This window comes from Atractosteus spatula, chromosome 11, assembly GCF_055471065.1.
Source record: "Atractosteus spatula isolate fAtrSpa1 chromosome 11, fAtrSpa1.hap1, whole genome shotgun sequence".
NCBI classification, from domain to species: domain Eukaryota; kingdom Metazoa; phylum Chordata; class Actinopteri; order Semionotiformes; family Lepisosteidae; genus Atractosteus; species Atractosteus spatula.
In genome coordinates this window covers 34,691,286-34,715,114 of record NC_142716.1, presented here as the reverse complement: position 1 = coordinate 34,715,114, position 23,829 = coordinate 34,691,286, and the positions used below count along the sequence as shown (strand labels likewise).

General features: G+C 45.9%; 1 protein-coding gene across 1 annotated transcript in view; it reads right to left on the bottom strand.

The window, feature by feature from the left end:
- The window catches only part of ipo13b (importin 13b), a 43,583-nt gene that overhangs the window by 5,348 nt on the left and 14,406 nt on the right, over window positions 1-23,829 (bottom strand). Inside the window, exons 5-17 of the mRNA XM_088926633.1 lie at window positions 18,052-18,192; window positions 17,356-17,497; window positions 13,696-13,862; window positions 10,771-10,891; window positions 10,478-10,625; window positions 10,072-10,253; window positions 9,725-9,751; window positions 9,126-9,260; window positions 6,664-6,810; window positions 6,500-6,580; window positions 4,641-4,778; window positions 3,631-3,727; window positions 533-585 (exon numbers count right to left, since the gene is read on the bottom strand). Of these exons, the coding sequence (XP_088782759.1) occupies window positions 533-585; window positions 3,631-3,727; window positions 4,641-4,778; window positions 6,500-6,580; window positions 6,664-6,810; window positions 9,126-9,260; window positions 9,725-9,751; window positions 10,072-10,253; window positions 10,478-10,625; window positions 10,771-10,891; window positions 13,696-13,862; window positions 17,356-17,497; window positions 18,052-18,192 (1,579 nt within the window). The remainder of the gene's footprint in view (window positions 1-532; window positions 586-3,630; window positions 3,728-4,640; window positions 4,779-6,499; window positions 6,581-6,663; window positions 6,811-9,125; window positions 9,261-9,724; window positions 9,752-10,071; window positions 10,254-10,477; window positions 10,626-10,770; window positions 10,892-13,695; window positions 13,863-17,355; window positions 17,498-18,051; window positions 18,193-23,829) is intronic.

The following is a 23,829-nucleotide window of genomic DNA, read 5'->3' as shown; positions in this document are numbered from 1 at the left end:
CATACATCCAGTGCAAATAACTCTTTTCCTCCGCTAAACAACTACAGTCATTTTCCGATATAAAGACAACAGCAATTGTTAGTCATTCTCTGGTGAGCTCCTTCCTAACACATACTGAGCTGAGCTGCAGTTAAACCCAAGACTTCTCCTTAAGGAGAAACTATGCAGCTTCCTCTGGACTCCTGCAAGGGGTTTAAACCGCTGTAAAATATCATCAGTACCAAGCTCAAGCAAATGATCACTGTAGTCCCAAGCCTGGGCAGGCAGAGTGGTAGTTGATCTGCTTTAACGCCCACTGGACTCCCCACCTCCACCCCCTGTATTCCATGTGGAGCATCAACCTGCCCCAGGGACTTTGAGGTAGGGCTGGGCTGTGACCCCCAAAAGCCCAAACGTGCCCCCTCTCCCCCATGCATGGGCTGGAGACAGGGCCACGGGGAGGGACTGAAGCAGAGAGAGAGAAGAGGTAGGAGAGAGAGAGAGAGAGAGAGAGAGAACTGAAAGTGAATGAAATAAGAAACCAAAAACACACCTGAGCTTGGAGTTGCATAAATGAATCAACAATATCAGGATGATCCCTGGGCCCTAAAATATAATAAAGATGTAACTTAAGAAATAATAATAATAATATACAAACAGCAACTTAACAGATTTAACAGTCATGTGGAAACAAAAAAAGCATCGAAATAATTTCACAAGTGAGGAAAAAAGGGAAGAAAGAGGGACATGTAAAGCTTGAAGCAGTCTAAAGAAAACAAACATGAATCCGTTCGGAAAAATAAAGAACAAAAGAAAAAACTGAACCCAAATGAAAGAAGAGTGGGGTCTGGAGTGTGAACCAGGAGGCACCTGCTACTGTGGAGTCTCAAGCCCTCCGCCGCCCCACCCAACCCCACCCCCAAAACACCCTCTCCCCTTCTCCCACCCATGACCTGTGCCCCCAAATTCCTCCCACTCAGAGACTGCACTCCTGTCCTCTTCCCAGCCCCTGGTCTCTACACTCCCTGTGCAAACCCCAAGCCCTGGAGGAGAACACCTCAGGACCTGTCAGAATGGGAATCAACTCATCCCCCACTGCGCACTTAACGTACCACACATGACAACACAGGAGGCCACAGGAACACCGTACAGCTTCACTGCCTCCATACAACAGCAAGAACAAAAATAAAGATCCTCCGCGTATTGGCAGACCTAGACATGAAGTCAGTACCTTTCTGGGATGTCCAGGATGTTCACTGTACTGTAAAGACCCAACTCTCGTACGTTGGCTTCAGTAAAGTGGTTATGCAAACCAGGGCAACTAACATCACACAACACTAGTAAGAACAGCTCTCGTGTTAAAGTCACTCGTCCTCATAGCACCACTGCCTCCTCTGTGAAACATCTCTCTGTTCTCAGCCTACCTACGAGGAATCCCATAAGACTCCCACTAACAGCAGCTTCACATATTACAAGCTGCATACTTCTATGTGCATTAAGTGGATGCCTGGTACAAACTATCTGAAGATTGTTCCTTTATTTTCAAGAAGTTTATTTCACCGGTGCAGTCGGCACAGGGAGCCACAGCTCATAAAATCTAAAATGAAATCAAATTCTATGCACTGGCAATCTGTTACCAATCCTAGACTATCTGCTCCTGTTCCTGCTGGGAGTCCATGTCACAGCTTCCATCTTGCAAAGCAGACGCACTTTGCTGTAGAAATGCATGTAGTCTTTTGGCACACATGCTAAAGTCCTCTCTGGCCAGCAGGGGTCACTGTTGTATTAGCTACTGTTACATTCCAGCTCAGGACCTCGAGAGCCCCAGTCTAGGAAGTTTTACAAGTAACCAATAAATCATCAATTTCTAAAGACTTGGCTCAATTTAACCAGTCAGTTGAAAAGGTCATTTGCTCAAACAGTTAATTGAGAGATCATATGGGAACACAACTCGGAATACCCTTCCCCCGTAAAATAATTCACTTAGATGAAAAATAATACCTTCCTATCTACCACCTTATCTACTGCTTTAGAGATCCAAGGCCAGCTAAGAAAAAGAAAACTATAATTTAAATCCTACTTTCTCATTCAAGGCCCCACAGTATTTCTTCAAAATATTAATTGAGAATTATCTAAAACAGTAATTCCTCACATAACAGCATATCCGTGTACCTGAAATCATGGTTCATAAAAATGTTTAATGAGGGAACAATTTTCCCTTTGAAAATAATGCAAAGGATAAAGGTTGTGCTCTTGGCTGTCATTCCTTTCTTGCTTTGCAGTAGAGTATGTGTTCGCTTGCTTGTATGTGTTAGTCGTTAGTGTATTAACACTATGTTTGTTTCTACTTTCTCACCTGAGTGTCTTTAGGTGTGTATGCATCAGCAAGTTTCCTTAAAAAGTTACGCTTGACAAAACTGACCCACCTTAAAAGCATACGCTTTACAGTATAATGTGAAAATAATGAATGAAAAAATATATGGAATGACACTTTTTTCTAACAGTGAAAGATATGTATTCTGGCCTCGTCAGAGTCAAAGTGTGGGTGATATCACAGATTTAAGCATCTTTGTACGTTTTATTATTGCAAGTTTCTCTCATAATGCTACAGGTTTCCTTTGTCTGTTTATTTGCAGAAGCACCGGTATCGCCTTTTGCACACTTGCTCAAGGTAAAGCACAATAATGTACTGCATACAAGATGCATATCAACCAGACAACATCGTGACCTTCTGACTCAAAGGTGAACAAAACACTGAGAGAAAAAAAGTCATGAATTCCACCTCTCGGGTGAATACCCACAACCTGCTCGAACTGCTCTAACAGCCAAGTAGTCAGCGTTGCTACGAGGGCAGTGCAATTAATGTGAAAAATGTTTCTTAAAAAATAGTTTGATTGCAAAAGGGTGTTATGTGAGGAATATCTGTATGTCTTGTCTGAAAAACCCGCCTAGTATTGTCATTAGAGATGAGATACCCCAGTCAGTGAGTTTTGGCACTGATTGATACATTCACAGAGCCTGATTTGTAAATTGGTAGAAGGCACCTTAGTTAAAAGAAAAAAAGGGGACATTGTCAGTGTTTCAAATACACAAATCAATTTCTGTCTTTTGTTGAGAATTGTCTGATTGCTACACCTTGCCTGGGAACTAGATCGTAGCTAGAAATGGAGCTGGTGGACCAGTAGGTGGCACTCTTTACTCTCTCTGGACCAGAAATCCTTAACCATAGCAGACACATGGCGACAGAGATACAGGTTTTTCGGAGATGTTAGCCTGAGTTCCTGTCTTTCGAGACCGAAGTCATTAAATGTTCCAAAGCATTTTTTTTTTGCAGAACTACTGGGTGAAAACCCCAGTGCACCTCTGTGTTAACTCGGGTTTCTCGTGTCCCTGCCCCTGCCAGCTCCATGTGAGTGTCGGCTCAGCTGGGGCTGTGCTGTGAAGGACTATGAGATCCTTGCATGTGATGAAAGCTCTGCAAGTGTGAGTGTTCATGGTTATTATAAAACAGGAAAATCTGCATCAGCAGGCAGTAATCTAGAGACGACCGACAGAGCCTCCCCCTTATACTCCATTTCCGAGCCCCCATGAGCCTCTGCCCCGACACCCCCCAACTCAATCCAGAGCCCCAAACCCAGCCTTGGCCTGTACCTTGCTGGAAGAGGGTGAGAGTGACGGAGGTGACCAGCTCGAACAGCGCTTTGATTGGGGGGAAGTGATCTGTCTCGCTGGCGAAGATGTGAACCATCTGAAAGACAAAACCACGCAACCAGCGCACAAGAGAGCAGTCATCAGGGCTGCAGGACAGAAAGGCTGAGGGCTGAGCTCAAACCCTTGCACTCTGAAAACCCCGAACCCGGTCCTACAGTGCAGTTTCCCTGGCCCCCACAAACCGCCCAGTATCACAACACTTCTGTGACACAAAGCTAGCGCTAGAGCTGTCACAGCATAGGCATTACTGCAAAAACCCATAACAGCACATGCTCATCGATATAATTACTGCTTCCCCTGCTGCAGGGCAGACCAGTCACTCTGTGGCCCATCAGAGCACACAGCAGTTTCTTTGATTTTACTGTTAAGATGCTATGTAGTATTGATGCTATGTACTGTAGTATTGCATGAAGCATTATCTACATAACACACCCCTTCAAATTCCTCTTAACCAAGTTCTTAAACAAGCACACAGTCTGTTACAGAGATCCACTTAAGAGGATTACAGATCAGAGTTTTTTTTAATAAGATCATTTTATTGGCCATATACAATTTCTTGTATTAGGAATTTGTCTTTTTCGCATACCCCAACTTGTTCTCCATGAGACACACAGACAGGGAGAGAAGCTTGGGGTCAGAGCGCAGGGTCAGCCATTTATACGGTGCCCCTGGAGCAGCTGGGGCTAAGGGCCTTGCCCAGGGGCCCAACGGAGTAGGATTCCTCTGCCGGCCGCAGGATATGAACCAGCAACCTTCCAGCCAAAGGCGCAGATCCTTAGCCACAGAGCCACCGCACCAATCTGTTCATCTCTTGTTATTCAGCAGACCAAAAAGCACAGCAAAGAAAAATGCCCCCTTGGCTTCTCTTTCAGCCAGTAAACAAAGCGACTGTGATAGTCAGTGCTGCGCCCGTACCCCACTACAGGGGGGTGGAGGTGGCAAAGCCGCACCTGTCGGGTGAGGTCCAGAGCAGAGGCCTGCGGGATGGTGCTGTACATCTGGCCCAGCATCTCGCTCAGCTGGGACACCATGGGGGCAAAGTCATGGAGCAGCGTCTTCACGGACTTCTCAAAGATTGCACACACCGCCTGCCACACACACACAGCCAGGGAGGAGACTGAGGAAAAGAATTTCTCCAGCTCGATTTACAGTATTGAACACTGCACATGAATCCATTACTGATAAACGACTCCACACAATTAATGTGCTAATGCTAGATGTGCTAGATCAGGGGCATTACAATCCAAGTGAGAGATCAGTGTACAATTAAGGCCCAAGAACAAAAATTGTGTGCTATACTGTATGTAGGACCCTACCAAATTCAAGGTTACTTTTTAGACACTTCACAGTCAGAACGGCCGATTCTCACAGTATTGCAACGAAACATGGATAAGCATTTAAATATGGCAAAACAAACAGTTAAAGCTCTTAGGGATAACAAAAGCAAACATTTTTAAGTTAATTTCAATTGCCATCAATACACAAATTAACTTGGAAAATGGGTTATTGATCGCGTCCTGAAGTCCGCAAGTGAATGTGAAAATCCTGCACAGGTGTCTCTTATTGTTCCCTCTCTCCTTGATGAAAATCGCTGTCCGTATTCAGACGGAGTTCGATAGAGCTGTCAAGACTGCCTTCCACCAACTGCAGGTCGGACAAAAGAGTCTGCCAGCAGCATCAGCAAAGCAGAATTTGGCTCCCTAGCACTTTCACACGGTTCGCTGCAGCAACACAAAACTTTTTAGATTGATTTCAGACACTCAATTTAAATTACTTTCACTCCTGTTCGCATATCTGTTGACACGGAAAAATGAAATACTGCAAGGTGCCGGCCAGGATCTACCGATCAGCAGAAACAGTCTATGCGGGCACTAGCTGCTGCCAAATGTCAGAGTGAAGTTCACGATGGGCTTTAAATAAACACTAATGTCATTAAAACATGAAACCTGGAAAAAAGACTTTCACTGGACTGCAGTGTAGCAAAGGTCTTCACAATGAAAACCATGATCTGCTGTAATGCAGGGAGCATCTTATCTATGGATTTGAAACAACCATAAATTACATACGATCTAATTTCTAATTTTAAATTTTAAAATACGATTTTTGTGCTCATGCTGGCATGTGTACAGGCCTGCACCATGAGCTTTTGTGAGGGCTGTCTCAAGAAGGATAGAATACATGCTTACATTCATGTGCTCTTCACAAGAAAGAATGGCCACGTCCACATCTTCACAGCACGCCACCACTGTCCTACTGTAGCAGTCAGAACAATACCCTACAGATGCTCTCCCATCAGAGGTAAAGAATACACTGCAAGGCTCCTCATTCCCAAAAGAAAGACCCATCTTGATCGTTTTGTCCTGGTTTTGACAGACTCAGGTCCACTTCAGATACAAATGAAACTGCCAAATCCACAATTGTGATCTGGGGATTGTGGGTAGATGCTCTCCCAGAATGTCCTCCTAACTGCAGGACACACACCTGTGCAGGAAGTGCTCTCTCTGGGGTGGTCCGTCAGTTCTCCACTTCCTTCTTGCGCAAAAAAGTCTTCACTATGGACAATGGGTCAGCTGTTGCCATGGACTTCTGGATCTCTGATTTACATCCAGTGTAGGCTGTGAACAGCTGATGGCCTGTCTGTAGACACTTGTACTCTGGACTATGACCTATGACCTCGACATAATGCACAACCTCTCATACAATCTATGACTACTGGAATTATGCTCATCCCAAGATTTCGGGAAGCAGAGCAGACACAGGACCACAGCCCTGTGTCCGATAAGGACATCAGAGATAAAAGCAGACTCACCTCAACCACCTGCGAGTCATTTAGCCATTTACTGAGGACGGTCTGTATCAGAGCAAAGACCTGCTGGAGCACAACCACCACCTGCGAGCACGCGAAGAGAAAGAGGAGGGTGAGAGAGGGCAGGCAGAACGAAGACGAAAGCGGAAAGGAGGAAGGGGGGTTACCGGGTTGGGGCCGGGCTCAGGGGGCGCAGTTTTGACAGGCGGGGCGCCCTCGCCTTCCTCCTCCTGCCGTGTCACATCCAGGGTGGTGAACAGGTTGGACAGCAGACCCAGGATGTGGATGATTGCCAGCTTGTTCGAGGGATTAGGCTGCAGAGACAGAGAAGGACAAGGAGTGAGGAAGGAGAGAGGACACAGCACACAAGAGGCAGGACAGAAATGGTCAGAGAGAGAAAAGTCTCCATCGTGATTACAGCTTGAGCCTGGTCAGTGCTGGCATGGGAGAGCTCTTGGGAAAACCAGGTTAGCAGTTTAAGAGGTGTCGGTGGAAGTGTAGTTGGTGCTCTTCCTTCTGGACCACACTTACAAAACTGTGTGATGGTGCACAGCAGAAAACCAGTTTGGGGGGTGGGGGCTGTTCTACAGCAAGTGACAGTATGGGTCCCTTCTTATATGTAAAGCAGTCCAGAATCCATTGGGATTAAAGTGCTGCGTAAATCCAATTATGATCAAAGAGAAGTGGGCAAGCACCTCTTGCTGATGATTTCCAGTGCTGCCTGTGTGTATCTACTGACATGGGAGGCACAACTCACATGAGAAGAAAAAGTTCATTCTTGGCAACTTGATGCCTGCAGCAGGGACAGTGCAGTGCAGTGAAGGCAACTGCCTGTCTACAAAACCTCCCATGACATAATTCTTCTGATTTATTATTTTTAGATTTTGAAAGCCTTTTTGTACAAGTCTGATGTTTCGACCTTGATCTGGGCTTCAGACTCCTGAAATCTTTACAGCAGACCTGTAGCACGTGACCAAAAAGCAATCACAAAAAGTGCAGTTTGAGAAATGTCATGTGACCTTGACCACTCTTCATTGGCACAGAGTGACAAATGAAATTCAGATCCATCTCCAAGCCCGATAAAGTGAAAAAGATCTCTCTGCCTGATCTCCAGATACACACTCAGAATTGTGATTTCTACAGCTGGCTCATCGACATCCGTGCTGAGATTGACACAAGGCAGAGGTTTATAGAGGACATGAACTTTGTGAAAGTTTGCACTTATATCACAACTCCCCTGCACATTGTACACTAATTAACCTTGCTAACCAATTACTACAGCAAGCGATGGCATCAATAGCCTAGTATGGTACTGCCCACAGACAGCAGGGAGGAGCACAGTAAGCATTCAGAAGTGAATTTCTTGTCGATTTCATTTCTGGTGACACAGTGGGTGTTGAATACTCTCTCAGTCTCTCTCAGAGAAACATTCCCATAACCCCCTCGAGGTGGCTCCCCTAGTGTGAGGCCAGCAAACAGAGCTGACGAGTGATGGTCACAGGGTACGTATAAGTGTGTTTATACATTCTCTTCCTGGGCGACATGCAGGGCAGGGAGATCAGCACAGCTGGCGACGAACACCAGCATGCAGGCAACCCTGCACCGCACACCCTCCGCCTGGTAATGATGGGCACTGTCACCTCCCCCACGCCCATGCTCTCTCGACACCTGCTGTCTGCGACTGCCCCTGTCCCCCCGAGCCCCAGCACTGAGCCAGCAGAGCAGGCAGGAACAACATAGCTAGGGCATGCACAGTCACAGGCAAAGCAGGAGAGTGAGTCCTAGTTCTAATCTTCATGTTCTGAAAAGAAGAGAAGGAAAGTAAACCCTTCGATCACAAAAATGGCAGAAAATTAGAATCCAAAAAGATCTCGGCAAATGGCGCCTTGGCAACCACGACCGCCCACACGGTGTCCCCATGATTGGAGAACACAGAGACTCCCCCAGGCCAGGGGAAGGACTCGGGAAGGAGACACATGATGGACTGACGGTTTCTGCCAGTAGACGGGCTTAAGCAAAAAGGCCTTCCCCACCTACAGCATGCATTTAATTTTTTTTTGCAATCTAGAGTAGCAAAATAATTATTTTCCTTTTATTCTCATGAAACTGGAATAGCCAATCATCATTAAACTGGACTCCATGCCAAAGCCCTCCTCTCTAACCTGCCCCCGAGAGATACCACCCGAGATGCGTGCACTGGTGAGCCATCTGCCCTTGTTTTTTAATGCCCTCTGTGGACGCGAACAGGAAGGCCTTCATAGTCATGGCTGGGCAAAAATCTAGACAGCGGTTCGACAAGCATGATACAGGGGGAGTTGGTATGCAGCAGGCTGACGATTCCTCCAAACTAGTCACTTCTAAACTCCTGCACAACCCTTGCTGAACTGCCGTCCAGGGAACTCCAAGCCAAGCCAGACTACAGCAGGACATGTCGAAGTTGATGCCTTTTTCTTAGCGGTAATCAGGGGGTTTATCAGGTGATGGAACTGGCTAACGTTGCCGGACAGGTCTTATGGTGTGGTCACAAGGTTCAAAGTTTGTGCTGGGGCGTCGAGAGAAAGTTAAGGTTTATAGTTGAAAATTAGGGCGGAGGTTTAGGTCGACGGCCAGTACAGCTATGCAGTCTCACCGTCTCATCGGCCAGTTTCTCCAGCTGCTGGATGTAAGGGGTGATGAGAGAGTGCAGGTTCCTCAGGATCTCCTCCACTGGGAGGGCGGAGAGCAGGAATCCCAGAGCCTGCATCAGCCACATGCACTGACTGGTCTGTACAGAGAGAGGAGACTGGATTTTAAACCCTGATTAGGATGTACAATGAAATACAGATGTGAATTAACACATACATTATCTATGCAGGTGGATGTTTGCCTGCTGAACCTCCTACAGTCTCTAGAGACCAGCTACAGGGTCTTCAGCCGGGGGACCACCATTCATTGATGCTTCACCCCATATCCCAGTACATCTCCTATTGGCAGGGCAGAGACAGGGACGTCTCCCCGTCACCCTCTGCAGCTGGTCTCTAATTAGGGGTTTTGGGCCCCCAGCTAAGTGACTCGTCTTTCCACAGAGATACAGATCGCACCATGTCTGATCTGAGAAGGGATATGAACTGCTCGTTCAGATAAATGGGGCTGAATTCACACACTGGTCTGGCCAAGTGATCAAGAGATGCAGAGACGGAAAGAGTCAGAGACAGAGCTAAAGAGAGCTGGGGGGTTTAATTCACTGACCTTGTGGATCTGTTTGATGAGAACCTCCTGTGGAGACAGAGAGAGAATTTAATTTACTAAAACAAAGTATCAGGACTTGACATACAACACCCAGAACTCACAATATATACAACATAACACTAAAATACAACAAAACGCTCTCAGTACTCACACAGTACAGTCTAAAACAGCAAACACTGCATACCTGAGAGTACTAGAAATACACCTGAAAAATTCAATTCTAATACAAGCCTCGAAATCAACTCAGCTGAAACACACAAGACACAACCATTAACAAACACTAATCGTTAAAACAAGCAGCTCTACTACAAACAGCACCAAAGCCGCTCTGTGAGCTCCAGTCCGACCTGTGAGACAGCCACAATGTTGGCGGCGTAGGGCGGGAGGTCATGTTTACACTCCCGGCAGATCTTCTTCAGGGTGGACACACTGGACACGGAGAGCTCGGGGTTGCCCAGGGCGTGCAGCACCAGGGGCAGGACGCTGCTCAGCATCACAGGGTGGTCAGCCAGCCACTCCGCCAGAGCTCCTGAGGCGGGATGGGGGGGGCAGACAAGAAGAAAGTCGGCTCATTTCAGAGGGGAGGCAGAGGCAGAAGATGGCTTAACAGTCACGTTATTACAGTGGAGTAGAGGGGAGGCAGAAAGGTGCCTACAGCAAAGGGGTACAGAGGTACAGAGCAGGGAGCGGGTGCCAGTCACAATGGTGTAGCGGGACAATGTAGTAGAGATATAAAGACAGCAGGTACAGTACCTATAGTAAACATGACGGTATCCGCGAGCTGGACGTTATTGATGCTGATGCGAGGGATCAGCCCAATCAGACCGGGGATGACGTCGGAGTAATTCACGTCAATCGTCTCGGCAATGGACTGGAATCCGTACAGCAAAGCCTCCGTGTGCTAGACGGGCGGACGGAGAAAATCAGAAGGTAGCTCCGAAACAGCGGAATTACTGCTCGACATTAATTTGACTCCAGTCAGCAGCACCCCCAGCCACTGGCCCGAGTGCAGGGGTCCGAGAGCAGCAGACAGCGGCCGAGCTGACCTGCCAGGAAGAGGGCTGCTCCGTGTTGGTCAGCAGTCTGCCCAGCTTGTCGTACAGGTTACTGAGCAGCTCCACGCCCAGCATCTCAAACACGTACATCAGGGTGTCCGAGATATCCACCCTGCAACACACACACAGCAAGCACGTTACATAATACGCAGGTCGCACTGACAGCCTCTCGGCCACACGCCGGAGAGCGGAGTCCGACTGCAGAAAAGGTGCCGATCAGAGCTTGAAAAATAACCCCATCTCGAGGTGCTGGATCAGCAGCAAACCCATCTTGTTGATGGGAAGAAAATGAAATCCCATTAACAGGAAGAGCTGGAAAATACTTAAGATGTTAACAGTATGCTCATGCATCATTTTCATCTTGCTGACAATGTGGGAAAGCAATAATGTTGGGATGTATAGTTGAAAGTGTCGAATTTAAATAAAAAGATGTTGGGTTAAAACTGCACAAAATTTGTGAAAAGACCTTGTCAAAATTTGTGCAGTTTTGTTCATCCCGTTGCAAAAACAAAAAGATACTGCCACTCTGGGATCGGTCCAGAAAGCGGCCCCACTAGTCCCAGGACTTGGAGGAAGTATTTTAGCAGGGACTTCCAGTCCTGACCCAGAAGGGACACTGTGCCTTACAATTTTCACTTCAGCCAAGTTCTTAAATTATACACTGATTTGCTTTCAATTTTCTATTTCAGTTAAGCCTTAAAATTCAGTTTCAGTTCTTACATCATTGAATGGAATCAGTATTTCAACCCTGTCCTAATTTTTGAGTTTCAGAACTGCCCTTGTTCAGGTATATTGCCTGGAATGCAACCAAGTAGACCCCTGCAGGAGGGGGGAAAAAAACTGAAGCCGACAAGAAGCAGCAGAGCGAGACCCTCGATCAATCAGCTGTGAGCTAGATGGACTGAAAGGTCTCCTCTCGTCCACAGACTTATGTTCTGGTGTCGTTTCTGAGCAGCGAGAGAGAGTGTGTCACGCACATCATCCAGCCCCACTGCAGGGAAGGGCATTAATGGCTGACCTGCCCTACCAGCCCCCCATCGCCCTAATGTCTTGCTGGGGAGAATCAAATATTAATTGATTTCTTTTTTAAAATTCAATTAAAAATGCAATTGGGGGGGGCTTCATACAGTAAAAGCCTCTGCCCAGAGCACAGTCAGGATGAAAATAACTGGACCATTAGAAGTAAGAAGAAGTTAGATCAGGGAGCTGTGTCAGTGAGAAAGCAGCAAAGAAACCAGAAAATTCTACACTGAAAACAAAAAACAGAAAAAACACATTTCAGCTGTAGATCCCTCTACAGCTTTGTGCACATCAAAGTTTTGGTGCACCTGAAGAAGCCTCCACAGCCAAAACTGCTTTTTGTCTTTCTTTTTACATCAGCTTGGATTTAACTTCTGTAACAAAACATCCTTTTATAATTTATCCTTGCGATAAAAGTAAAAACAAGTAGGAAAACAGGATCGCTACATGGCTACAATACAATGGCTACAACATTTTATTATTTCTATCCAATTGTGGTTGAGTTATAAATATACTAATTAAGCTTGCTTTGGCCAGTTGTATTGAGGTCTACTGTTCATTCAGGAGGCCAGTTAGTCAGGTCTTGTATAAAGGGTGTATGATGTGCTGTCATTACATTTTCAGTACGTCCTCATTAACAATTAATTCTTCCTTTACAAGTGGTAGGCATTCAGGTAAATGCCAGTGTATGGATTAAGAATTGGTCAATAGAAAACAGAGGGTACAGATAAGGGGGGAATACTCCAAATGGGGTGATGTAATTCGTGGAGTACCACAGGACCTCAGCTAGGAACACTTGGATGAAGTTCTAGTTCAGGCAAACACCTATCAAAATGACATTTAATGTAAAGAAGTGCAGGGTTTTGCATACAGGTAGCAAAACTATATAAAAAGGAACATACTAAGCTAGAAGAGGCTACTTATGAAGAAGACTTAGGTGTTTCTGATGACATTTCTATCTTCTTAATATGTGAAAAAGCCATTTTAAAGGGCAAAGAAGATGAAAGGATAGTTAAAAACGTAGAATATCAATCAAGGGGTGTTGAGATAAAATTTTAAATTGAATGTGCATAACATTTAGTCAGTATGTTAAAGAAAAAATATGGAATCAGTCCAGAGAAGATCAATTGGATGAATTCTGGGATTTAAGGGAATGTCCTATTCTGACAGGCTGAATCTTTTTGATCGTTCACAGAGAAGACTACAAGGGAATCAGTATTGAAAATCCTCAAAAGTGTTGATACAGTCAACCCCAGGACTTCTTCAGGATGAACAGCGACCCACAGACCAAGGGGCAAAAGTGCCAGCTAGAGAGAAGTTCATATAAACAGAGAACAGGAGGCACAAGTCTGGAACAAATGACACAGCCATTTAATAGACGCCAATACGCTGGTTTCTTTCAATAACCAACTCAACTGGATTAGATTCTCTGATCAATTAACTTCTGAACTACCAAATGGGCTAGATGGATGGTTGCCTCTTATTATGTTCTCATATATTTGGGGGCGGAGCGGTGGCTCTGTGGCTATGGATCTGCGCCTGTGGCTAGAAGGTTGCCGGTTCAAATTCTGCAGCCGGCAGAGGAATCCTACTCCGTTGGGCTCCTGAGCAAAGCCCTTAACCCCAACTGCTCCAGGGGCGCCGTACAATGGCAGAGCCTGCGCTCTGACCCCAGGCTCTCTCCCTGTCTGTGTGTCTCATGGAGAGCAAGCTGGGGTATGCGAAAAAATAATTCCTAATGCAAGAAATTGTAATCCACTTAGAACTCACTCTGCAACATTCAATCCACCCTTTTCCACCTTAAAGCCCTATATAACTCAATCCTGCTCTGCTCTCCACCAAATACACTCCACACAGATACCAAGGCGTTTATCCCAGGGCCCTGTCCTGTCTCACCTGTAGATCCTGAATTGCTCCTTCTCATCTGAGGACCAAGAGCTGTATTCCTCGTCACTGGGGAACTGAGCCTTGTGCAACAACACGTCCACCAGCTGGAAGTACACTGGCCTGTACACCTGCAGGTACACGGCCTGTTTCTCTGCTTCAAAGGACATGATGTCATCCTGAGAGAGAGGGCAAGAGGGGAAGAGGAGGCAGAAAGAGAGTGACAGTGAATAAGAGAGGAGTACACCACCTGCTGTTCTCTGTAGAGCACTGTGCTGATTAGCTGTTCCAGAAAATAACTCATCTGGACAACGAGCAGGGCTGGTGTGAGACGCAACAACAGATATTTAGGTTGTATTCAAGATAATCCAAGGGAAGATCAGAGAGGTACCTGTACATCTTTGAACTAAAAAATGTGCTTCGGAATGTGTACAACACTAATGCAGTGTTGCCAGTTCAAAGAGCTTCAAGAAGCAGTAAATAATATTTTTTTTAACGTTTATTGATTAAAGTACCAACAGAAATTGATCGAACACAATACACTTACAAAAACATGGTCTATGCTTTCTGAGCCCTTGAGCTGCAGTGAAGAGGCAGCCCCCTGGTGTGTGTGGGGGGGGGGGGGCACAGTGAAGGCCGACTCAGGGGAACAGCTGCAGGTGGGCTGCAAACTTCTATCAGCCTTGATGTGCTACAGCCTGGTACTCATGGGATTACTGGCAACTGCTCCCCTGTCAGCTCCTCATAGTGAAGCAAGCTCTGTCCTCCCAGATAAGACATAAAGCCCCTACTCGCTCTTGCCTATTCCTTTAACAGAGTTAGCCTGTTTACAATCATGTCTTCCTGGTTTTTTTCCCCGTGTAAAAAAATAAGCTTTAAAATATCCCTTTGGGGCATCTAAAGACAAATGAGTCATAATTACAGGAATGGGAAAAAGCACCCTAGGAAATAATAATAATAATAACCCTAGGATTTACTCTGAATGCGAGCTTTGATGTCCAGAAATATTGCTGCCCTTTCTATTGTCAGCACAATCTGCCCGGGTATGTGGTGAATGGTGAGTCAATGGGACATGTTTGAGAATCGTCCTGCCCAGGACCTTGGGATGATTCAAGTGAGACACGCCAAACTATTGCCTCTCATCAGCAGCATTTTTGGGGGGCGTTTTGACTACTGCAGAATCGAAATGACACCTGCTCTGACACACCAAACACAGGGACAGCTGATGCAATGGCTCTCTGCTCCAGTAACGAGTTGCATATTGGGAAGACTGCTGTCGGGTGAGCCTAGATGAACGACCTATGGGTGGAATGCCAGACAATTGAAATGCTTGGCAATGCTACATTTATAAGACAAACAATGTAAGATGCAGAAAATATCCCAAAACTGGCATTGCAGGCCCATTTCTGCATCTCGCAAAGCCCGAAACGCTCCGAAATAGAAACCTTAATTGTTTCTATGCCTCTAAGAGGCCTCTGAAACACAAAATTCTCATTCAGCAGCTAGATCACAGCTTTCGCCACAGTCGAGTGAGCCTCTTAGCCAGTGGCACATTGCAATAAGATCCCAACTACCACCAGAATGAGACAGTCGCCGGAAGAGGAACAGGAAGGGCTACAGGCGGCAAGACTAACTTCTGCTCCTTTAAGACAAACATCCTCACTTTCGAGCTCCACCACCCAACTTCAAAACCAGAGGTCTTATACAAAACAAAGCAAGGGTTATGTTCCGTCTCTATCTTCAAAGCCCCAGTCTGAATTACTTCAGCAGGCTGCATGCATTTTTTTAATTTCAGATTTGCCGTGCATAATTAGCTCTTTTCAGCATTTATTTAGCAGAAGCACAGACAGACAAAATCCTTTTAAATTTTCTGTGGTTTAAGAAGAAATCTGACACCAGTTGATTGCACTGCTGATCGCTGCAGGGAGATGATCTTTGCAACCTGACAACTTTCAATTAACAGCTGTTTCAGTTTCAATTAACAGCTGGTTTCAGTTCTGAAAGTACTACAGCCTAGTCTCTTCTTTTGTGTCAGATTACAAGATTATTCATCTTTCTGTCACATCAGAACCAAAGATGTGTAAAATCTGTGTATAAATATTACTTGAACGGTCCTAAAGTACATCTCGAATGATCACACAAGTCTGAGTTCTGATTATATCCTCTGCAAGTCACTCGTTTTTAAATAATATAGGATGTTACTAATTTGTCCGCATATGAATTATTCAGAACCTTGAGAGACAAATACAAAACTCACTTGGAAAAAAAAAAGAAATTCTTAATTTTCTAATGTATGATTTATTTATTGGCTCCAAACTTATGCAAAACCTCGCAATCAAAGCCGCAATTATCACAACTGCATAACTGGAAAAGGCAAAGAGCTCATAAAAACTGAACTCAATGCATAGGTTTACCTTAGTCAGGCACTCGACTCCTCCTAGAATACTAAATCTGAATAATTGTTTTATGGAGCTCTACTAATCAGCTCCCACAGGATTTTCACCATCCCACCAGCAAGCAGATATGTCAAGGCAGTGGAGACACGCACTACATCATCAACATTTTTACCCACGTTTGTGGTCAAAACATGTAAAAATATCACGCACTGCAAACCAACTACCCTGTACTATAAGCCTGCTCACGGGATCGAGATAAATCCATCAGGCTAATCTTGACATCAGTGTACTGCTCCAAAAACACCAAATGGACACCAGATACAGATACGGGCCTCAACATAAGATGCACTGAAGAGCAACATTTTGAAAAATCTACAGACAGGGCTGCTCTTTAGCACAGCAGGAAACTGTGGAGGGTGCCTGACAGTGCCTGCCTATTATCTCAGCTGCAAAGGTCATGCTATTTTTAAACCTGTGCGCAAGGAGACAGAGATGTGTGCTGCCAAGGCCAGCCTGTTCTCTCTCTCTTAAAGACAGGGATACCATGGTACAGGAGATACAGGAAGGAGATAAAGGACTTGTATATTACACAGGATCTACAATTTGGATAAAATGTCTATTATAGGAATTATAAATCCTACAGATTGGGTACAAAATATTCACTTTAAAGTGATGTTCACTGTAGCAGTTTGGTACAGTAAAGTAACAGTAGGGCACATGTAAATATGGACATTTAAAAATGATCACAAAGAGGAAAACTAATTCAAGTATTCAAAACCTCAATGACACTGGCAAAATCAACCCAGCGGACTACTTCAGAAGCAAACAAGAGGGTTAAGGTGGAAACCATGGGGAAGTGTCTTTAGAATTGGAAAACAGGAGGCATTCTCTTTATCCAAATGGTTATGGGAGTCTGGAACAAGCTACCCAGCCATGTTGTTGAAACTGATACCCTGGCTTCTTTAAAACTTTTGAGCCAAGGTGTGGCCAGCCGGCCCGATCACTTTGTGCTGCAGGGAAAGGTCAAGATCACCATCTAGCTGGAGTTGCAGATGAGAGCGAGGACCTCCAGCTGCTTCTGGAAGGTCCCCAGTTTCAACACAAACCGGCTAGGGTGTTTATTCCGGAAAAGAGGAGATGCATAAAATGATGACCTTTGAACTGTTGTACAAAACTGAAGGAAAGAAAAACCAAAAAGAAGGCGTGCAGCACTTGGCTTGCTCTGAAGTTTACAGGGTGCAGTAATGGCCTGGAATTCCCAGGACACAATGCCTACCTGCAGGGTGTACCAGAAAGTGAGAGTGAGGGAGCTGGTGGTCTCATTGACGGGGTAGTGTCCTGGGATTCCTGTGCAGAACATGATCATGTTGACAAGAGCCAGAAACCCCTGCCACTGCTCCACCTGCTCCAGCAACGCCCTGCAACACAGTCACAGTCACAGCACAGTGCAGTGCAGTATGTGGTGTACAAAAGGGAAGCTGTGCAGTACAGTAGCCAGTAGAGTAGCAGTGTCTAGGGTATAACAGCAGGATATGTACAGCACAGTGTAGCGTGTTGGCAGCATTCAGCACTGTGTAATCCGTACAGTGTAGAGCTGTAACAGGTATGCAGCGTTCAGCACTGTGTAATCAGTGCAATGTACTGCAGTATCAGGTGTGCAGTGCTCACTATTGTGTGTGATCAGTGCTATGTAGGGCTGTATCAGGTTTGTAGCGATCATCACTGTGTGTGATCAGTGCCATGTAGAGCTGCCTCAGGTGTACAGTGTTCAGCACTGTGTAATCAGTACAATGTAGAGCTGTATCAGGAGTGCAGCGTTCAGCACTGTGTAATCAGTACAATACAGAGCTGTATCAGGTGTGCAGCGTTCAGCACTGTGTAATCAGTGCAATGTACTGCAGTATCGGGTGTGCAGTGTTCAGCACTGTGTGTGATCATTGCTATGTAGAGCTGCCTCAGGTGTGCAGTGTACCTGGAGTGATTCTCTCCCAGTGCCACAGCGATACGGCAGATGCCATGTGAGGTCTCCATGTCTCCGCTCTGCACCGCCTGCCTCAGCTGCTCCTGCAGCTGCAGCACCTGCGGGACCAGCTTCAGCAAGGTGTTCACATACCTGCACACAATGGAAGACTGAGATCAGCACAGTTTAATCACAACTGTCCCACAGTTTAGGAGTCTTGTTACGGCACAACCATAATGCAGTAAAGGTCAAGGACTTGCTTGGAAGCAGAGGGTCATACCAGCAGTCACCCAGCATCTGCCCAAGTGTTTACAGAGTTCGCACCTACAGATGCAAGGCTTTTCAAGCTTTCATTACAAAGTTAACCACTGTGCCAAAAATCTTTTGAACTAAGGGAAATTGAGATTGAACAACAATTCAAGCCCATTCTTTCTGAATCATCCCCTGGCACCTCTTTCTCTCTCCCACCCTCATCTTCCTCTTCCATGCTCTCACCCTCATCTTCCTCCTCCACGCTCTCACCCTGACTCCCCACACTGGCTGATCTACAATGGAGATCCCTCGTTGCAGCAGTTTCAAAGGCGGACTATGGTCACCGAGGCCCCCCTCTTTCAGAGCGTGTCCCTTCCTCCCACACCTCCTGAGCCTTTGTACAACACTGGATCCTCCTGCCAGCTCTCCAACCCTCCCTGACACGCGGGACAGAGGCAGGCCCTCTCCCCTGCATCTGAACCAGATTCAATTAAAAACCGAGACAGGCGCCTCTCCTCAGGTTCCCAGCACAAATTAAAGCTGTCATCTCGAAAACGAGAAGGGCTCCAGACTGCCCAATTACAGGCTCTTCGCCTGACATGCAAATAACAGTGGCAAAAATTAAAGAAACTGAAGCTGAAAAATATGCCCCCTGACAGTCCATCAACCTTCTCTCTCCTCCATCACTTTCAGACTCCACACGCTTTATTGGCATGACCGAGGAATTACACTGTTGACAGAGCAATAACTAATGGAAGACGTTTCCAACAAAGACACTTATTATTACTGTGCCCATCTACCCCCCCCCCCCCAGCTCTTTCTCCGTGTCAAAACTCGGTCATTTCCACATCTGTTCTCCCAGGTGGTGGAGCCACTCGGAGCGGTGGGGCAGCGGTGACGCAGGCGGGCCATCAAGCGAAGGTGAGCGCGGACAGAGCCCTCCCGCAGAGAAGCCTGACCCTAAAGCTGCAGTTCCCCTTTGGCACAGGCTTAACTGAACAGGACACCAAGTAGGTAAGAGATAAAAAGCAAACCAGATTATGCAATAGATCTTCCAATATGTTCCATTGTTACAGTTTCAGACTCTTAAATAGTTTTTTTTATTTCTCTTTTTTTGAACGTCAGGTGCTTGTTCTGCTTTTCTGGTCTATATCAGAGGCTTAGGAGTATGAAAGCTGCTATTTTACCTTTACAAACTTTCCCTCTATGTATTGAAATCACTGGCTATATTATCACGGGGGGGGGGGCAAATGGTTTTTACAGCAGCAGTGTTGGTGTACAGACGGACAAAGAAAAAAAAACGAGAGGAAAGGCAATACACATACATATTTGCATAGAAGGTCAATTGTTAAGTAACGATATGGCTACAGGTATGAATGAGAACTTAAATCTGTTGGTTTTGGTGTTGGGGAGTCGGTATCGGCGTTATGGGAGTAACTGGAAATTCTAACAATGCAATTGACGACACATTTTGTGAAAACAGAACAGAAGAACAGAAGACCAGAAGACAACGGAGGAGAGGAACCAAAAACTCCTTAGTAAGGAGAAAAAAAAAACCTCTAGGGGTCCAAGGTCAACTGGCTGCCCAACCCCTTTGGGCATGCTAACATTATATCATTAAAAAAGGAAATGATGAGGAAGGCCCGATAGAAACAAAATCAAACAAAATCATTGTTGACAAAATCAACAATGAATCATCGACCTTAAAATGCTTAAGCTTTCTAAAGAAAAAAAGACACTGTTGGCCTTTTCTGAGGATCAGGTCAGTATTGGCTTCAAAATTAAGCTTGGAGTCCAGAACAGTCCCCAATTATATGCCAATCTACATAGCAATGTCAAATCTTACGCATAAACTCTTAAATTACTGTTGGTATTTAATAACAGCGGTAGCAATACAGAAGCTAAGCTTCGGCTTTCAGTTTCCAGGCAGTCCTATCCTGTCCTCTCTCAAGGTCAGAGTCACAGAGTCCCCTCATCTGACCAGACACTGTCTGTTGCAGTCACATTCGCTGCCTGACTAACCTGCTTTCACCCGCCTCCCCATTCATTCTTGCTTTATCGTTTTTTATTCAATTGATTTGCCCTTTTCTGCCCTTAAATCATGTTCAGTACCAGTCTCTTCTAATAAATGACAAAAAAAGAGTGACAAACAGGTAAGGCTTTGGCCAGGACTTTTGGCCAAAACCTTATTTCCTGTATTGCGCAGATTTTATTTCCTTGAACGAAGCAGACATTTTCAGAGACCATGTGGAGTAGAACAATTTTAAAAAGGGCACGAGAGGGCTTTCAGCTTGGAGAACAATCAAGGGGCACAGAGACACTTACTGCACACAATAGCTACACCACACAAAAGACAATATGAAAGACAAAAGCCAAAGCACAGGCAAGAGATACAGGCAGCTACCTTAAATACAGCATATCTCCCCCTCCCTGCTCTCAACCCTGCAATTAGACACTATCACTCTGCGCCGAAAGCTGGGCAGAAAAGACAGAGAGGCAGGGAGAGAGCGAGAACGCGTTGCCTGGCAACAGGATGCGAGTGGTCCAATGGCATCCTTGCAGGAGACTTGATTGTTATTAGTTTAAACAGAGAGAGAGACAGAGAAGGGGACAGAGAGAGGGGAAAGAGAAAGACGTCGACAAACGCGTTATTTATATTTTAAATTGGAACAAAACGGTTCACCACAAGTCAAAAACAATCATGAGATTTAAAGATGCACAAAACCCTATTTTTTAGGCCACAAATCTCCTCTTACCATAACAAAACTACATCAGCCAATATTTAAACCTCCAGTTTTCCTTCATTCAGTGCTCACCTGTTGTGAATGGACCACATCCAAACAGACATGCACAGGTCATTGGAGAATTCCGATAAATGTACTTCTGAAATGCAACAGCAGGACATCCCTCGCTTTACGAACGCCAGTAAGCCAAAATTCTTACATCAAAAATGAATCCCCATATGTTTGTATAAATCTCTTCAATATCAAATCTGATATAGCATTGCTTTATGTTAATTACCGATCGTTAAAGCCTAGTTCACTTAACAGACCAATTTCCATATGTTAAAAGTTGTTTATATTGTGCAGTACTTATGGTACGTATTTAAAGTAGTAAACAAAACTTACTAAACACACTAAAACGTGTTCCTTCACCTACAATAGTAGGATCTTCACCGATGAAGGAATTTTGTTCATTTTTGCAAAAACATGTTTATTTTTCAAACAATGGGTACAAATTTGCACACCTTGTTGTAGCAGGGATTCATAAATGTGATTCTGGTAAATGAAGGGATGCCTGTACTGTCGCAATAGCCTGGTTCTCACACGCTGTCTCGGCAGGAAGAACTGGCTCTGCGTCAGAGCGGTTTTGAACAATTGTCAGGTTACATGCGCGACTATGTTCCAAATCAATATTACACATCTGACATTTTGGAAACAAAAGTTGCTTAATATTATTGCATTCTGCTATAAAACACTGTGAATCCATGTGACACTATACTGTAGTTTCAACAAAGCCAGATAATTTGAAACATACTGGATGATTCTTAACTCCCACACGGGGATCTCACACCCTTGGACAGCCTCTTCTCTGGCCTGGGACAAATCCAGAGGCACATGAACCAGAAAGCCTGTGTCCTCACCCGCTAACTGAGATCTGTTTGACTAAATGTGATACGACCGCCAAAAAACACGCACTCTAAACATCCATTCAGCATGGATGATTCTGTCTGCTGAGATTCAAAACAAAGAAGTTAAAATCAGAAAAAAAATTGGCTTTTGCTTCTCCCAAAAAATCTCAATAGAAACAGAGGCCTGTCTTAGAGTGAAGAAACGTGTGACAAAACACTAAGCATAAAACAAAACGGACACAAACACAGCATTATCTGGGAGTGAGGCCTCATGGAAGAACTATTGGAAAACTGCAAAAAAAAAGACCAACAGGATCTAAGAAACTACAAACGGGAGGAAGCTGTCTGCCCCATCTTGGTCACTGAGTACTCAGATCTAGCCGTTCTAGGGATAATGACACAGAAGGGCAGTTTGTTCCAGAGCTTGTGCAAGGACGTGCCTCTTACTTTCAGTCCTTCGTGCACTTCTCTGAAATACTCTCAATTTCCACCTGTGCCCCTGGAGGCTGGCTCCAGCGCGGAGCCTGAACGAGCTGGACGGGCTGATCTTGACCATACCTCACGGATACAGCAATCAGATGGCCACGCTCATCTGTTACTGCAAGACCTGCAGCTGTGCCGCACGCGGGACACCACAGCCCCTGCGTCTTCATACAGCACGCTCTGCGCCAGCACCGCGCAGGCCGCTGCCGGACGAGACACAAAGGCCACCGAACGGCCGTAAAATAAAAATAACCTCCTCGCACGGCACAGCACTAACTCACTGCAGGAATTAAATGCAGGTTTCGCCCCTCATCCTCCCACGATGCTCAAACCTCAAAATGGCGCAGTGGGAAGACTGTGAGACAGATTTCCTGGGATTTTATTTTGCCGTTGTCCCATGGAAAAGCAGTGTTGATGTATAGGTATGCCTACGAATGAAAGCCTCATGCTTTAAGCTTTGCTCCCCCTAAAACGTCAGACCTCAGAGGTCTGTGATTCCGGTGAAGGATGCATCTGCTTCCCCAGTGTCCTGACAGTTCCTACCCGCGGACTAGCCCGTGGCACTCGCCGAGTAATCGGAACAAGCGGATCCACGCGCACACGCCTGCGCAAGCTTTGTGCGCACCGAGGTCTGCCACGGGTCTTGATCACACCCCCACAACAAAGCACCGAGCCATGCGGCCCCGCGCATCACGCAGAGCCGGACGGAAGCGCTCCGGCAGGAGGCCGGGACTCGCGTCAAGTTCTCAGGAAAGCTCTGGGGGGGGGGGGCGCGACATCTGTTCCGGGCTGGTTTGGCTACGGCAGGGCTCTGCGTAACGTGAGGCAGTGCAGCCCGATGTACGCAGGCGTTCACCCCCCCCCCCCCCCTCCCCCGTGTCTCTCTCCCAGTTTGCCATCCCCCGGGGAGCTCTGTGTTCACTGCGTCTGTACCAAGCAGAGCGTGAGACTCCGGCGCAGCGGGCGCCGTGCACCCCGTTGCCATGGAAACGCCGGCCAACCATGCGCTAACCCTCACGCCTGTCCCCCTCTGCCTCTGCCTTTCCCTCTGTCCTCTCATCTGACCTCCTGCGGTTCAGTGGCTCCGAGCCACTCATGCTTTTTATTTCCCACTCCTCAAGCTGTAAATACATATATTAGCTCATCGATTATCCAGTGCTTTAAGGTTGGGTCGGGGGGGGTTGCCAGACAATCAAAGTTCATATAAGGGGTTGCTTTTGCACATTATTTTAAAACCTTCTGTTTTGGGGATCTGCATGTTTGTTCGTATTTGGCATTCATACATAGCATTGCAGAATTGCCATGCTGAACAGTACACATTACTTGAGCCCGTTTAAGGTAAATTACAATATATTACATAATAGTACCCACTCAATGAGGAATAAAATATTGTAAATACTGTACGATATACATTCGCTAGATCA